The 16,893-nt window shown below is 43.3% G+C and overlaps 1 protein-coding gene across 7 annotated transcripts in view; it reads right to left on the bottom strand.

Moving 5' to 3' along the window:
• Positions 1 to 16,893, bottom strand: part of LOC142463899 (sperm-specific sodium:proton exchanger-like) — a 956,006-nt gene that overhangs the window by 139,251 nt on the left and 799,862 nt on the right. For all 7 annotated transcript variants that reach the window (XM_075566732.1, XM_075566736.1, XM_075566735.1 and 4 more), the window contains one exon: positions 16,506 to 16,604. In XM_075566732.1, the coding sequence (XP_075422847.1) occupies positions 16,506 to 16,604 (99 nt within the window). The remainder of the gene's footprint in view (positions 1 to 16,505; positions 16,605 to 16,893) is intronic.

Here is a 16,893-nt window from a genome sequence, read left to right as displayed (position 1 = left end):
ATTGGACCCTCTCTCCCATATATACCCTACAGTTTCACTAACTCGTCGGCTGAGCATAGAACCAGTTGTTCTCATCACTCTCTGCCTCCCTAGTCCTGTCCTGTCTTGTTTTGCAGTCTTCCTCGTGTACCGAACCCGCTTCCTCTACGACCCTCCGCACCTCTGGCATCCCGAACTTGGCTTACGGCAATACGACTCTCCACACCTCTGGCACCCTTAACCCGGCAAACGGTAAACGATTACGTCTCTCTCTCTACCCCGGACTTGGCTAGCAGCACCCTCTACCATCCGTACCTCTCCTGCCCCGACTCGGACTCCCAGACCATTCTACTCTCAAGACGTGTCCTCGTGGCTGTGGGTGGCTTTATATCCTATCCCACCTCAGCACCGCGGTCCCGCCTCGTTTGTGGTTAGCTCGTCCTGACATTATGCTCAGCCCAACAAACATGGACCCCGCTGAGGTGGAGCGTACTTTAAATTCTCACACGAATCTCTTCACCAGGATAGAGACTTATCTGGAACAAAATGATAGGCGGGTGGATTTGCTTCAGCAGAGCCTTCATTCCCTTACCGTTCAAGCCCGAGCTTCCAGTCTGGGACCTTCACCCATGGCCTCTACAGCCTCCGCTACAGTCTTTGCATCTCCTCCGTCTGCTATGGAACCCCGAATTCCTGCCCCTAACCGCTATGCTGGGGATCCCCAAGGATGTAGGGGTTTCCTTAATCAATGTTTCATCCAATTCCAACTCTCACCCTCTCGTTTTGTTTCCTCAATTTCTAAGGTCGCCTATATAGTGGGCCTTCTCTCCGACGAGGCGCTGGCCTGGGCCTCTCCCATTTGGGAACACCAAGCGCCCATCACACAGGACATCGACCTCTTCGCCCATGAGTTCCGAAGGGTCTTCAACACACCTGCGCGGGAATTAACAGCAGCTTCCTCTCTCCACCACATAACCCAGGCAGATCGTTCCGTCGCCCGGTACGCTGTGGAGTTCCGCACCCTTGCTTCTGAGACGGGATGGAACAATGAAGCACTATCTTCGGCGTTTTGGCAGGGCCTGTCAGAATCCCTAAAGGATGAGCTCGCGGCGCGGGAACGTCCTACTAACCTAGAGGATTTGATCGGCCTGTGCATTCGGGTGGACCAGCGTCTACAGGAGCGGAGGACTAAACGTTCTCGTTACCGTCAACGGGTTTCAAGGTCTCTCGCCCCATCGTTCGTGTCTCCAACACCCCCATCTTTGGACGTCCCGGAACCAATGCAATTGGGAGGGAATAAGATGTCCTCTGCCGAGAAACAACGCCGGCGCAGTGCAGGTCTCTGTATGTACTGTGGCAATTCCGGTCACTTTGTGCTCCAGTGTCCCTACAAGCCGGGAAACGCCAAATCCCAATGAGATCCCGGAGAGTCTCGTTGGGAACACTGCCTCTCTCCCCCATCATCAAGGATGTCCTTCCCACCAGGATCCTGCTGCCAGTGATGCTGTCTGGAGAGGGGTTTCATACTCAAGCACGGGCATTTGTGGACTCCGGTTCCGCAGGCAATTTCATCGATCAAACCTTTGCTAGACGGAACAATATTCAACTTATCAGCAAGAGGATGCCAGTGGGTCTGGAGGCCATTGATGGTCGACCTCTACAGCCGGCCTTCATCACGCTTCAGACGGTGCCTCTCCTACTGCAGTTCGTCGACGCTCATACGGAGATCATTACCCTCGATGTCATCCACACCCCCTCCGTTGAGTTGATTCTGGGTCTTCCTTGGCTCCAAGTCCACAATCCTCACATCGACCGGACCAACCAGGAACCCATCCAGTGGGGTGCTCAATGTGCCAAGACCTGTACCAGGCTGTTCCAGAAGGTTGGTGGTTTGTGTACCCTGCCAGAGAAGGTCGACTTCTTGCCTACTGTATATTTGGAATTCCGCCATGTGTTCGACAAAGCACGATCCGAGGTTCTACCTCCGCACCGACCTTTCGACTGTCCGATCGACCTGCTGCCCGGGGCAGTTCTTCCCAGGGGACGATCCTACCCATTCTCTTTCCCAGAGACTAAAGCCATGAACACTTACATTGCGGAGAATTTAGAGAGGGGTTTCATCCGAAAGTCCTCCTCCCCAGTCGGAGCGGGCTTCTTTTTTGTAAAGAAGAAGGACGGGTCTCTTCGTCCATGCATCGATTACCGGGGTTTGAATAACATCACGCGCAAAAAACGCTACCCGCTACCTTTGATTTCGGAGCTCTTAGACCGCCTTCAAGGAGCAACTGTTTTTTCTAAACTGGACCTAAGGGGCGCCTACAATTTGGTAAGGATACGCGAGGGGGACGAGTGGAAGACTGCTTTTAACACCCATGACGGCCATTATGAGTACCTGGTCATGTCGTTTGGCCTGTGCAACGCGCCAGCAGTCTTCAGGACTTTGTCAACGAGATTTTCCGGGACATTCTTAACAAATTCCTTATCGTTTACTTAGACGACATCCTAATCTTTTCTAAATCCACCCAAGAACACATCAAACACGTTCAACAGGTGCTGTTACGCCTCCGGGAAAACCATCTCTTTGCTAAATTGGAGAAATGCCAGTTCCATCTGACGTCCGTAGCATTCCTGGGATACATTATCTCTGACTCCGGGTTCAATATGGATCCAGCAAAACTAAAGGCCATTCTGGACTGGCCCCGTCCGACCACCCTTAAAGCCGTGCAACGCTTTCTAGGTTTTGCAAACTACTACCGTCGCTTCATTCGCAATTTTTCCACCACAGTATCTCCCATCACCGCTCTAACCAAGAAAGGTGCAGATCCCTCGTTATGGTCCGAATCCGCCATGCTGGCATTTAATCTTCTCAAAAAGGCTTTCGTGTCTGCTTCTATCCTCACCCACCCAGACCCTAAACTCCCATTTACCCTGGAGGTGGATGCCTCTGACGTCGGGGCTGGTGCTGTCCTGTCCCAAAGGACTTCCCCCGTAGCCAGACTACACCCATGTGCCTTCTTTTCGAAGAAATTTTCTTCCGCAGAACGAAATTACGATGTCGGTAACCGGGAGCTCTTGGCAATCAAGTTGGCATTAGAGGAATGGAGACCCCTCTTAGAAGGCACGGAAACTCCCATAACCATCCTCACAGACCATAAGAACCTCCTCTACTTAGAAGGGGCACGTCGATTGAGCGCGCGACAAGCCGCTGGGCATTCTTCTTCTCACGGTTCCATTACTTCATCTCCTTCATTCCAGGCTCCAAAAACCTGAAGGCTGATGCCCTGTCTCGACAGTTCCTTGCAGAGGATAGGTCTGAAGAGCAGCTAGAGATGATAATTCCCTCTAAATTTATTGTATCCGCCAACTCTTTCGATATCATGGACAAGATTTGATCCGAGCAATCACAGGCTCCTATGGGGTTCAAGGTTCCGGAGGGAAGGCTCTACACGGCACCGCAACATCGCAAGAGAGTCCTCGAGTGGTGCCATTCCTCTAAATCGGCAGGACACCCAGGGATACGGAAAACTAACGACCTTGTCCAGCGAACCTTCTGGTGGCCAGAGAGGTCTAAAGATGTGGAGGAGTTTGTAAAAGCGTGTGGCACATGTGCTTGCAACAAAGTACCCCGGGTCAGACCAGCAGGCCTTCTTCTTCCATTACCCATCCCAGACCGTCCCTGGAACTATATTTCTATGGATTTTATCATAGAGCTCCCAACCTCCAAAGGGATGAATACTATTCTTGTGGTAATTGATCGTTTTTCCAAACAGACGCACCTTGTTCCCTTGAGGGGTCTTCCGAATTCTTCCAGGCTGGCGGATGTTTTCGTCCAGGAAATCTTTCGTCTCCATGGAGTACCCTCGACCATCGTTTCAGACCTAGAGTCTCAATTCGTGTCAAGATTTTGGCGAGCCTTTTCTCGAAAATTGGGCATTTCATTACAATTCTCCTCTGGATATCATCCACAGACCAATGGGCAGACGGAGAGAGCCAACCAAAACCTGGAACAATACCTTCGATGTTTTATAACCGATACACAGGATGACTGGGTGGATCTGCTTCCTTGGGCCGAGTTTGCTCTCAACTCCCTTCGTAATGACTCCACTCAAGAATCTCCCTGCTTTATAAATTTTGGCTTTCATCCTTGCCGCTTACCCTTCTCCCCTCTATCCTCAGGGGTATCAGCGGTCGACAAGCGTATCTCCCAGCTGAAAGACTTATGGAGGACTTAAAGGTGGCCACTGGGAGACAGAAACTCCAGGCAGATCGCCTTCGACGCCAGGTTCCGGAGTTCGCTCCAGGAGACAGGGTATGGCTTTCATCCAGGAATAGACGACTAAAGGTCCCTACTATGAAGTTGGCACCCAAGTTCCTCGGTTCCTTTCCCGTGGTCAGGAGGATTAATCCTGTGGCTTATCATCTGCGTCTTCCACCCTCGATGAGGATTCCTTTGGTCTTTCATGTATCTTTGCTAAAACCAGCATTTCAGAGTCCTCGTTTTTCCAAGACCACTTCTCCTCCACTCCCTCTTCTGATCCAAGGTCAACAGGAGTATGAGGTCCAGTCTATCCTGGATTCTAGGATCTCCAGAGGAGGAGTACAATACCTGGTCCACTGGAGGGGGTTCGGACCAGAGGAACACTCATGGATTCCCCACCGCGATCTCCATGCGCCTCTACTCGTCCAGGCTTTCCATCGTAGGAATCCCTCCAAGCCATGTCATGGACGCCCGGAGGTCACCCCTTAAGGGGGGGGTACTGTAACGATCCGGGAGTCACGCCTTCCTCCAGGACGCTGATCGCAGCTCCACGTGGGCGCGCGTGCACATGCCAATGCTCCTCTTCTAATGTTGGCCATGCGGGTATGCCCGGTCACACACCCGCAAGCGCAGCTACACGGAGGCGCACCAACCCCTTAAAGGCACAGCACCTCAAACCATTGCTGCAATCAAATGCAGCCTTACTGCTGGGCTTTATTGCTCCTCCCCCGGGACTCATGCTGGACCCATCCCTGCCGTAGCCTGGCCCTTCCACACACCTCCACCTTGCTGCGCTGCCATTGGACCCTCTCTCCCATATATACCCTACAGTTTCACTAACTCGTCGGCTGAGCATAGAACCAGTTGTTCTCATCACTCTCTGCCTCCCTAGTCCTGTCCTGTCCTGTCTTGTTTTGCAGTCTTCCTCGTGTACTGAACCGGCTTCCTCTACGACCCTCCGCACCTCTAGCACTCCCGAACATGGCTTACGGCAATATGACTCTCCGCACCTCTGGCACCCTGAACCCGGCAAACGGTAAATGATTACATCTCTCTCTCTACCCCGGACTTGGCTAACATCACCCTCTACCATCTGTACCTCTCCTGCCCCGACTCGGACTCCCAGACCATTCTACTCTCAAGACGTGTCCTCGTGGCTGTGGGTAGCGTTATATCCTATCCCACCTCAGCACCGCGGTCCCGCCTCATTTGTGGTGAGCTCGTCCTGACAAATACCTACTCACATTTTCAAAATCGCATATACAGTAAGCATATAGAATCAGGATTTTTTTATGATAGCACATCCCAATGAACAAAGGAAATCTCAGAGAAGAAAAAGGGCACAATAGTGTAGGGGTACACAATTCTTTATATCCAATATAAAAACCCTTAAGATTCTGTGCTTACAAAATACACATTCTTTAAGCACATTGGGTAAACCAGGGATAAAATCTCCTTTGTGAGCAGACTTTTGCAAGCCGCGCCATGTACGCAAGCCTCAGCATCATGTACTTTGGTTCCCGCGTCGCTTCCTTTATCCACTGCCCGGGAACACAGAAGTTCAGTCTTGCCTTCTCCTCTCTCTCTGGATTGCAGGACGCTACGAGTTTCGCTGGTGATCAGCTTCCTCAGGTGTCCAGTTTCTCCTCTCCACCAGGTAATTGCTATATATACCTATACTCACATCATCAATTAGTGGTATAGTCCCTTAGTTAATGGAGATGTGGTAGCCACAGTTAATCCATGTGAGAATTCCTCAATATAATTTTAATTTGTGAGGTTATTTGGAATCCTTGTGACCCTGACAATGCCCCTTCACGGCTTGCCTTGACCCCTGCTTGTGACCCCGTTAACAACTTTTCTTGTTGCCTCACTTTTCTGGCCACTGGGATCCACTCATGTTGTAAAGCCACCTCTTGACAGTATTTTACACTACTTGGTTAAATATAACCAAGATACATGTTTAGTTTTAAGAATATCACAGAAACAAATATAATGTGTAATGTGTTTATTCATTCAATTATTTTTATTGTAACTAAAATTATTTTACTTTTTGTATTCAAATTTAAGTATGTACGGGATGTATGTGGGAAATGTAACTGTCTGATTTTAAGGTTAACATCATTATTGCCACATGAGGGGAAGGAGAAAAAAAAATAAGAACAAATGTTTGTAATTGGGGAGGGGGATAGACCGCTCTAGGGCTCTGTTAAGGTGCTACACAGAGTATTTTAATGCTACACAGGGCTGGCACCAGATCAGGCCTACATGTAACTCAGGGGAAAAACGAACAATGAAAAACACACTACATATAACTGGCTCACATATAAACTCTACAACCCTGACATGCAATGCAGAGCATAAAAACAAATGCAATTTATTATAAAAGGATTTTTAAAAGTGTAACAATAGGTGCTCATACTTTCCTTGCTTCTTGTAAGTAGGATTTCAATGTTACTCCCCTGAAGAACGCCCGCGCTACTTCATCTCCATCTATTGTTAGAATTTATTATAAAAGGATTTTTTTAAAAGTGTAACAATTGATGGAGGTGACGTAGCACGGGCATTCAGGGGAGTTAAATTTAAATCTTACTTAAAAGAAGCAGGGAAAGTATGAGCAGCACTATGTCACCTCCATCTATTGTTACACTTTTTAAAATCCTTTTATAATAAATTGTATTTGTTTTTATGCATGTCAGTGTGGTAGACTTTATATGTATGAAGTGTTTTTTGCATTGTTTGTTTTCCCCCAGAGTTGTCTCCTTGTTATATTTACAGCTCAAACCCCTTAAAACGCTGTGCTTGGTGTCCAAAGAATCACATCGCGTTATAAGCGGATCGCGTTAGAAATAATGTACAATTGTATGCATTGTACAATAAAGTATTTAAGATACCAATAATCGTGTTGTAAAGTATTCATAAATATGAAAATTGGGAGCCACGCTTCATCGCGCTATAAGCGGATTCGTGTTGTAAAGGATCGCGTTAAAACGGGGTTGAGCTGTAGTTTGTTCTCCATTGTTTGTCTTTCCCCAGTCTTGTGTCCTAGTTTTCAGCCATCCTTTATTCATTTCACAACTGTGCTACAGTATTTAGCTATGTATTTTCTCTATTTTTCTCCACATGTCCTGAGACTTATTCTATTGCCATCGGATCCCATTCCGGACACATCGGACAGGACATTACTTTATGGTTTGACTCAGTCTTTATCACTTTATTTCTGGACAATTTATATGTCTACATGGAAAAATATTCATCCGGCGCTCTACAAGTGTGAAAATAAAAAACTTGTGAAATAAAGTGAATGTTACTAATATAACTAGAATTCAGCGTGAAAATAACCAGGGGGAAAAAAATATATAATGTAAAACACAACCAGTTGCCACCTCTCAACCCTCGTTGAACCTTCCTCTAGGGTTCTTAAAGGGGTAGTTGCAGAAATACAGGGAGCGCCGGTAACCGGAAAAATATAAAAGACAAATATAGTGCAACATCGCCTGATATAAGTAAAAAAAGTGAATCAGCTCTCGCAGAATGCACACTCACAACCTGGAAGGAGTCATCAGGCATCAAATCTTATAAGGACTTTTAACCAATGTAGCTTTCACCCCACACTATGATGCTCCAATGTAGCAGTGCATAGGATGCAGTGTAAGGATCCCATGCAAAAAAATAGATAACAGCAGAATAGTGCAGATGGTAATGTATTCAGAGCAAGTAAATACAAGCCAAATACACACTCACATTTTAAACCATAATGGTAAGCGTTGAAAAGTAGCTGATAGGTGTCGTGGAGGTATAAAAACAGTCTCAGTTCGTGCCCAGACTTTTCCAAGGACGAAAATATGTTATTGTTTAATTGTATTATTGCTTCATACTAGCAAAGCAATGCATATGTTAATCTGTAGATGAAGAAAGGACTATATGAATCTGATTTGAGAGTAGATGTGTCAGCTCCCTTAGACGTCTGGGTCTCTCTGCCTGCCCTCATGACCCGCTGACCGTGAGACTGTTTTTATACCTCCAGGACACCTATCTGCTACTTTTCAATGTTTACCTTTATGGTTTAAAATGTGAGTGTGTATTTGGCTTGTAGTTACTTGCTCTGAATACATTACCATTACCGTCTGCACTATTCTGCTTTTATTTCTTTTTTTGCATGGGATCCTTACACTACATCCTATGCACTGCTACATTGGAGCTTCAAATTGTGGGGTGAAAGCTACATTTGTTAAAAGTCCTTTTGAGATTTGATGCCTGATGTCTCCTTCCAGATTGTGTGTGCATTCTGCGACAGCTCATTCACTTTTTTTTACTTATATCAGGCTTTGTTGCACTATATTTGTTTATCATAAATTTCCGGTTACTTGCGCTCCCCGTATTTCTGCAACTACCAATTTATATGTCTAATAGAGGCGCCAGACAGTCATTTGTTGCCCATCCAATCTTCAGAGGTCTTTCCTGGGTAGCCTAATAACTCAATTCATATTGTGTTAATGTCACTATTTATGTGATTGTTTTCACTTCATTATTTAAGTGCCATGTCTTATGTGAATATTTTACACATTAGATTTATTATTTAGTTAGCACACCCATTTAGCAATAGCGCTTCTAGCACATTTTTTTGCACATCATTTAGACTGAACTAAGAAAGATTGTGGGATATGAGAAAAAAACACATTTAAGAAAAACAACTGATTTGTAGGATATTTAGGACAAGTGAATTATGTATTGTACATTTTGGTTATTAAATGGAGCCCATCAAGGTTCTAGGCCCTGTGCCCAGACTTTTCCAAGGACGAGAATATGTTATTGTTTAATTGTATTATTGCTTCAAACTACAGTAGCAAAGCAATGCATATGTTAATCTGTAGATGAAGAAAGGACTATATGAATCTGATTTGAGAGTAGATGTGTCAGAACAAACAAACTATTTACCATCCAGGAACAAAAGCATAAACATTCTCTTCGCCTGTATGCCTATTTTAGCCTGTAATGACTATAGCTGAGGCTTATTAGTTTTTATTATTTTGCCTCTTGAAGAATAAAGTAGAAACTGCTAAGAAATCTTTGTCTGGCATTTTATTTCACAAGGATCTACATACAAACAAAAATAACTTTCCTCATCATCTTCGATTGATCAGTAATTTTATTTTCACATATCCCCACTTACATGCCTCTTTTCTAATGTAAACAATCATAACTCGCATCCCAAAAGCGGACATCAAAAGAAGTGCATTGACAATATTCCGTATAGCCAATTTCTCCGCATCAGGAGGAATTGTGCAACTGTTGATAGCTATATGGAACAGTCACAAATACTGATTAAACGCTTTAGACACAAGGTTTTCAGGAGGAATTAATATCCGAATCCTACCTTAAAGCACTGAATAAAAATAGGGATTCATTACTACTAAAAAAGAAAAAGAGTAAACAAATTCATGCCAAAACCATAGGATGTAAAAACACTGACTTAGAAGTCGATAACATTCACACACTCGATTCCCCCCCTGTCAACCATAAAAAAGACAAACAAGAGACACCATATTTTGTGACACAATTTAATTCTTCCCATAACTCCATAAAAAATATTTTGACCAAACATTGGCACATTTTACATATGGATCCAATTTTAAATAAATTCCTTGCCCCGAAACCACCCGTTGTTTTTAAAAAAGCACAAACTTTAAAAACCATCCTTGCCCCTAGTCTATTAAAGGGAACAGACAAAGAACCCAAGAAAGATCTAAGGGACCAACTGGGAGTCGTGGGAAATCATAAATGCGCTAGGTGCAAGATTTGCCCAAAAATGCTAACCTGTAAGACCTTTAAATCCCACGTTACAGGGACTATTTTCAAAATTTCGAGTTTTATTGATTGTCTGTCAAAGTATGTGGTGTACATTCTGCAGTGTAGCTGCGGACTGCAGTACGTGGGCAGGACAAAGCGAAATTTGAAACTACGCATTATGGAGCATTTACGCAACATAACTAATATCCCTAAACTAGAAGGGACCTCCAAACCTCTAACTCATCTTTTGACTCACTTTAAAGAAGTACACAATTGTAGTACAGTGGGTGTACAATATATGGGTATTGAGATAATAAAAAGCAATGTGAGGGCAGGAGATAGAGATCTACAACTTGCCAAACGTGAGCAATTTTGGATCTTTACCCTACAGTCCAAATACCCAGGAGGTCTCAATGATTATATCGAACTGACACCCTTTTTGAGATAAACAGATATTAGTTGTTGCATTAAGACTAATGAGATTTTTTATCCATTATTAAAATTATTGAGATCCATTTTTAGTTCTTAATCCCTATACCCCTGGGACTTCCCCCCCCCCCCCCCTCTCACTCCTTCCTCCCCTTTTCCCCCCCTCCCCTTCCCTCCCCCCCCTTTTCTTTTTCCCTTTTTCATTTCTTTTTTCCTCTCTTTCTTTTTCTTTTGTTTTCTTTCTACCTCTTCTTCACCCTTTTTTTTTTTTCCCCTGCTAGTTTATCTCATCCTTCTCTCCCTTTCCCGCCCCCTCTCTTTTTTCTTTTTATATTATCCTTCTTTCTCTCCTCTCATTTATCTGTTTCACTCTATCTATTTAAACCCTTCACCTCTTTCCCTTCCTTTCTATCCCCCATTTACAATGTGTTTTTATGTATTTATTGCATGTATCTTTGTGATTCAAGTGTGATCCTGTAATACCTTTACATGATCAATTATGGGTTATTACCTACATGGGTGGCTTTTTGCAGTGTCTTTTATTTAATTATTAATATATTGCTGATGAAATTTATTTGTTTTTATTAATATAAGGTTCAATGCATACCGTTTGCATTCACAATACCTTTTAAGCCTCGTTAGTGCATTGCATTTATTATGCATGTACTCCTATTGGCTAATTCTCTACCCTATTGGGAACCCAGTATTACTGTTTAAAAGGCCCCCACGTAGGTGTCCAAAATATCGCCTGATGAAGCACAACACTGTGTGAAACGCGTTGCGAAAGCCCTACGGTGCAGCTAGAAGTCAGCCCACAGGTGTACCTACCCCCAGCTGTCCCATCAACAACCAGAGACCCTTCGGCACGCCGGAGTGAGTTTCTCTGGGAAACCGGCATTTGAGGCGGGCTACTATTCACGGGTCCTGCGAGAAGCTGCAACCCGGAAGTAAGAACTATATGGTGCTGAGCCAGGCAGCCCCAGCACGTGGGTCTACCTTGTAAGCCTCTGCACCATCTCTTTATGCCCAGGACACCACCAGGACTGTTTCCTCTGCACCTTAATACTGGATGTACTTACCCTTATATGTAAGTTTTTATTGTTACTACTACTAACATGTTTTAATTACATCTTGACTCCCGGTGCGCTTTTGTGTTTTATTCTCGGATAGCCATTCATCATACATCAGACCTTCTATGCAATGTATTAATTTATTATCTTTGTTGTTTCCAAATAATGCTGTTTTTTTTTAATTATATAAAATTATCTAAAAATCAGAGTTTCTTAAATGATCCTTCACTTGAATATTGGTTGATACTGTACTAGGTTCCGGATTACCCCCCTATCTAGTTAATTCCTCATAGTTTTCTCTTAGAACCCGCTACACCTGTTTCTTTAGTTATACTGCTAATTTCATTACTCCAATAAATGTCTAGATAGTTAAAATAACCCATAAGTAAAACTTGAGAAAGGTCCGAGGTAAAGACTAAAAACGTTGACCACTGCTAATAAAACAACGATTGCACAAGACTGCTTTCTTCTTTCATTCTACATGAACAGCACAGATCCTTCCATGCCTTAATCCAGGGGAGCGCAAACTTTTCCTGCTGCGCCCCCGTCTGCCTGCTCCAGATCTCGCCCCCCCCCCTCCTCCCTGGCAGATGCGTCAAATGACGCTACGGGGTCACGTGACGTCAGGTCATGTGACCCGCGGCATCATTTGATGACTGTGACGTCACGTCACAAGACCCCGCGGCTTTATTTGTTGCAGAGGCCTCACGCGATCCCCCGGCATTTAATTTAAATGCCTGGGGGAAGAACATGGGACCTCTGCAACCGCCTGCGCCCCCACAGACAAATCTCCCGCCCCCCCCTGTGGTGCGCACCCTCCAGTTTGTGCACCCCTGCCTTTGTCAGCACCCATGGCAGAATATCTCATTACTTGAATATTCCTAACATCTTCAAGTATGTAACAACCCATATTCCATGAGGGGAGACACATGATACCTGGGAACATACCTGAGAGGACTACCTTGGAAATATTCCAGGATATCATTCACCTCACCCCAATAGTCAATAGAAAGCTTCTTAATGAACTCAAGGACACTGTTAATGGCACAAGACCATGCTAAACATACTGCAAACTTTGTAAACATATATGCAAAAATCCAACAGTCAGTCACAAACATAGAACAATCAATGTTAAAGGATCATTCTGCTGTACATCCAAGAATGTATATGATTTAATGCAGCAAATGTGATCAAAGATGCTACATTGTTGAAACCAGTTAAAAACTTAAAACCATGATGAACCTACACAGACATACAATAACACACAATGAAGAAGGAAGATATTGCACTCCAGTGGGATATCACTTTTCACAGCCAGATCATTCCATAAATGATTTACAAATCCAAATCCTCAATGAAATGTTTAAAAACACTCAAGAACGGAAATCATTTGAACTCAAAATGATAATGCGCTTTGACACTAAAACAAAAGGACTTAATGCTGGTTTTTAACACACTGCTAGACCTGAGGAAGAGAGTGGAGCTCTCGAAAGTTTGCCTTATAATATCAATTGTTAGTTCAAATAAAAAAGGTGACAACAAAGAAAAACCTGGCGCCAAAAGTTCATTGGATAATCCTGTACTCCTCAGGGGATCAGCACACTTGCTTGACAGGCCATGTAGGGGAAAAAACACAAACAGACAAAAATCATAGTGCAACACTGTAGGGTTAAAATAGGTCTACACTAACACATAAATTACACATATAACATAGAGACTCCTAGTGACTATAAAAACTATTTATTTAATAAAAAGAACTATGCCATAACATGGTATGGACAAATGAGAACACCGCTGGTCATCCAGATGGGAAAAATCAGAGCCCTACTTACAAGCAGCAAGGCAAATGCAGGTAATGCAACAAAGAGTCCTCTGGGTGCTGTTATTATTAAATAAATAGTTTTTATAGTCACTAGGAGTCTCTATGTTATATGTGTAATTTATGTGTTAGTGTAGACCTGTTTTAACCCTACAGTGTTGCACTATGATTTTTGTCTGTTTGTGTTTTTTCCCCTACATGGCCTGTCAAGCAAGTGTGCTGATCCCCTGAGGAGTACAGGATTATCCAATGAACTTTTGGCGCCAGGTTTTTCTTTGTTTTCACATTTCTGTTACTACTGACAGTATTACTAGGCAGCCAGTATATATATTTTATATTTGTCACATTGGTGTTTTAGTCTTTAGCGCTTGTTCACATTTTTTCTTTTTCAAATAAAAAAGGTATTACCTAATACTGATGGGCTTATTTACTCTGCACTAGTGCAACTGTACTAACAAGGCTATTACTACTTAATTCATAACACAATGTAATCCTTTTTGTGATGTTTCTACCTGCCTATACAGATGCAGCGGCCATAATTTTAAAAAATCACGGCACCTTTTCGTGTGCACTGCTGTACTCCACGTGGCATGAATGCAGCCAATCGCCCCAGGCTCATGTGTTTTTCGCGGTTGCTTTTTTGAATTTCAGGGATTGTGTACAATTAAATGCAATTAAATTAATGAATTGTAATGTGTACAGTACTGTGTTACTGTGCTACTGTGTCAATTTCAGGTGTTTAAAAACCAGAACACTAAAATGCCATTTTCTGCATTCGCCTACACTCGCGTCTTAAGGCGGTACAGTTGGAAGCAATCCCGCGCCATGACATGGGTATTCCGAGGTATACAACGCATGATTTGTTAAAATAATGGCCACTGCATCTGTATGTTAGGCCGCACTCATGGTGGTGGCATCGCTACCTGCGCATGCTTGCATCCACGCGCACTTTTGGGACTCTTACCTGATTTCCTATTGTAGTTCCTCAAGTGCCCGTGGTGCTGCGCGTGTTGATGCTGCTACATTTTGGCCCGACAAGTACATTTGAGATTTCGGGCTGCAGTTGTGTCACGTCAGCATCACGTGAGCTAGTTCAGCCAATGAGGGGGAACCAGCTCCGTGACGCATTCGCCACACCCTCACCACGCCCCTGATTGCCTCTCCAATCTCTTGCAGCCTAGTGCACGCATCGCCGGGGCTGCAGGAGTGCGCACGGTAGTGCGCGCCCGTGCCGTCACCATGAGATCGGCCTTCATTTTAAATGAACTTGTCCCCCTGTATTCCCACCTCCCTACACACTGCTGATGGGTGTATGGTCCTACAGTATGTCTCACTGTCCTTTTCATCCATTTATTTCCTCTGTTTATATGCTGTTCACTTTGCTATTCCTTCTCTGCATCATCTGCCTAAGGCCGCGCTTATATTGCTGGCAACGGCGATGGCGACGCCAACGATGACGTCACCGGTCGCCGTCACCATTAGCGAAAGTTGTAATTTGCTTTAAGTAGGTAGTAGATGAATTATACCTCAAACTACCATACTTGGTGTATCTCAATATATTGGGTAATAGAGTAATTAGTACTCAGAGAGGACTCTGGAGTAGACAAAAAGTAAAAGAAGTCCTTCAAGGCAACGCAAGTAAAAAAAAACATATACATATAATCACAATGGAGCTACTATGTAGCTGGGGAGATATGGCTATTAAATGGGAGCCTTGGACACATTGTTCAACTAATTCACATACAAGGTCTCCCTCAGGGTAAACTGACAGCACCAGATAAATACTTCAGGATACCTGAGCCTATATGGGAGCAGAGATAGAAATAAATAGTAGATCAGTAAACAATATACTACTGCTCAGATCCTCTGTGAGGACAGCATGTGTAATTCAGGGAGACTGTCTAATCCCTGAGTTCATAGCTGGTGTATCAAAAGGTGTTTCAAATTCAATAGATGGTATATAGATACCTATAGACAAGTTGTTTAATATACACACGACTTGTATATGGGGTATGGGTGTGGTGATGGTAACAAATGGCTTGTCAGTAAGCTCGTATGCAAGAAGTACCTCACTAACAGTCCTGTATATTAGCATAGAAGCACACCTTCATCCCTCATATATAGGAACTATATCCAGCTGTATACAAGTCACTGGGTATGTACAGTTGGTCTGTGTGGCATAGAGTTAGTGCATCAAATCCCGCAATCGCTCGTTAGTATAGCTGTTTGTAAATTAATAAACTGATACTTGAGTGGCTGTAATCTAGGGACATTGACAAGCTGCACCGATCTAATTGCGTCTGCGGAGCTCAGCCCGGCATGGTGTATTAATGAACACCACAGAACATTAGCTAGCCGGGTGGGATAAGTCACATGTGGCGACTGTCTCTAAAAAATCTAATTTACCCGGCTTCTATAAGCGCTTGCGATGGGGTAAATTGATTTGTTTTGGAGCGATGTCGCATCGCCGACGCCAGGCACTATAAGCGCAGCCTTAGATTGCTATCTTGTTTTTTTACATCTCTTTTTAACTCATGGAATCTTTGTAAATCCGAATTGCTTGACCTGAGGAAGTGAGACAACTCTCGAAATCTTGTCTTATAATATTATTGTTAGACCAAATTAAAAAAGTATCGCCTAATACTAAAATACTCCTTTACTCTGCACTATCGCAACTGGACTAACCTGGCTATTTCTACTTAAGTCACCTCACCCCATGGAATGAAATGTAATCTATTTAAACTAGAATGCGTTAGTACTAATTGGGCTCCCGCCAGCAAAAGCCCAAATTTGCATGTTTTTGAGAGATTGTATGTCGCTTGTAACTAACTCCCCACTTTTTCTTCATTTATGGAACAACAATACACAGTAGCAGAGATGGTGAAATAAACAGTAGACAGAATAAAAATATAAAATTGGAGTCAAGTGGCCCTCATCTGGTATAAACATTTTAAGATATTATACTATATATTATATGAATATGTAATACTAGTACACAGGAAATATATCAGTTCCAAGTTACTGAGCAGCAAAGCGCTTGAGCACAGTTCAATTTCAGGTTATCATTACAGTTTATGTTTCTATTATTTTAGAAAAAGGCAAATACATAATTAAAATATTCCCTATTTGTCTGTATAGACTGTGTTAAAATATATCTTACCTTTACCATGCCTGAAACCAATAGATGAATTCCTCTTGGCTTTTGACCTTGCTTGCATATAGTATCCCCATAATCGAAAAATAAAATCTTTGCTTTGCTCTAAAAAGGCAAATAATAAATACAATAATATAACATTACAGACTTCCATATCAGGTTAGATATTATCTTCAATTACTGAGATCAGATTGGTAATTTAACTACAAATATACATCCAATGTTTATATTAATTAAAATATATTGAACTAAGTCTTATTTATCTGTATTATCTGTAATTAAAGAAACGGGTGCACCACAATATAACATAATATTCACACAGAAAAATAGTAGATACAGCTCAACCCCGTTATAGCGCGATCCGCTACAACTCGGATCGCTTATAACGCGGTTT

The sequence above is a fragment of the Ascaphus truei genome, chromosome 12 (genome assembly GCF_040206685.1).
Source record: "Ascaphus truei isolate aAscTru1 chromosome 12, aAscTru1.hap1, whole genome shotgun sequence".
Taxonomy (NCBI): Eukaryota; Metazoa; Chordata; class Amphibia; order Anura; family Ascaphidae; genus Ascaphus; species Ascaphus truei.
The sequence above is the reverse complement of the archived record's forward strand: the minus strand, read 5'-3'. Positions and strand labels throughout refer to the sequence as shown.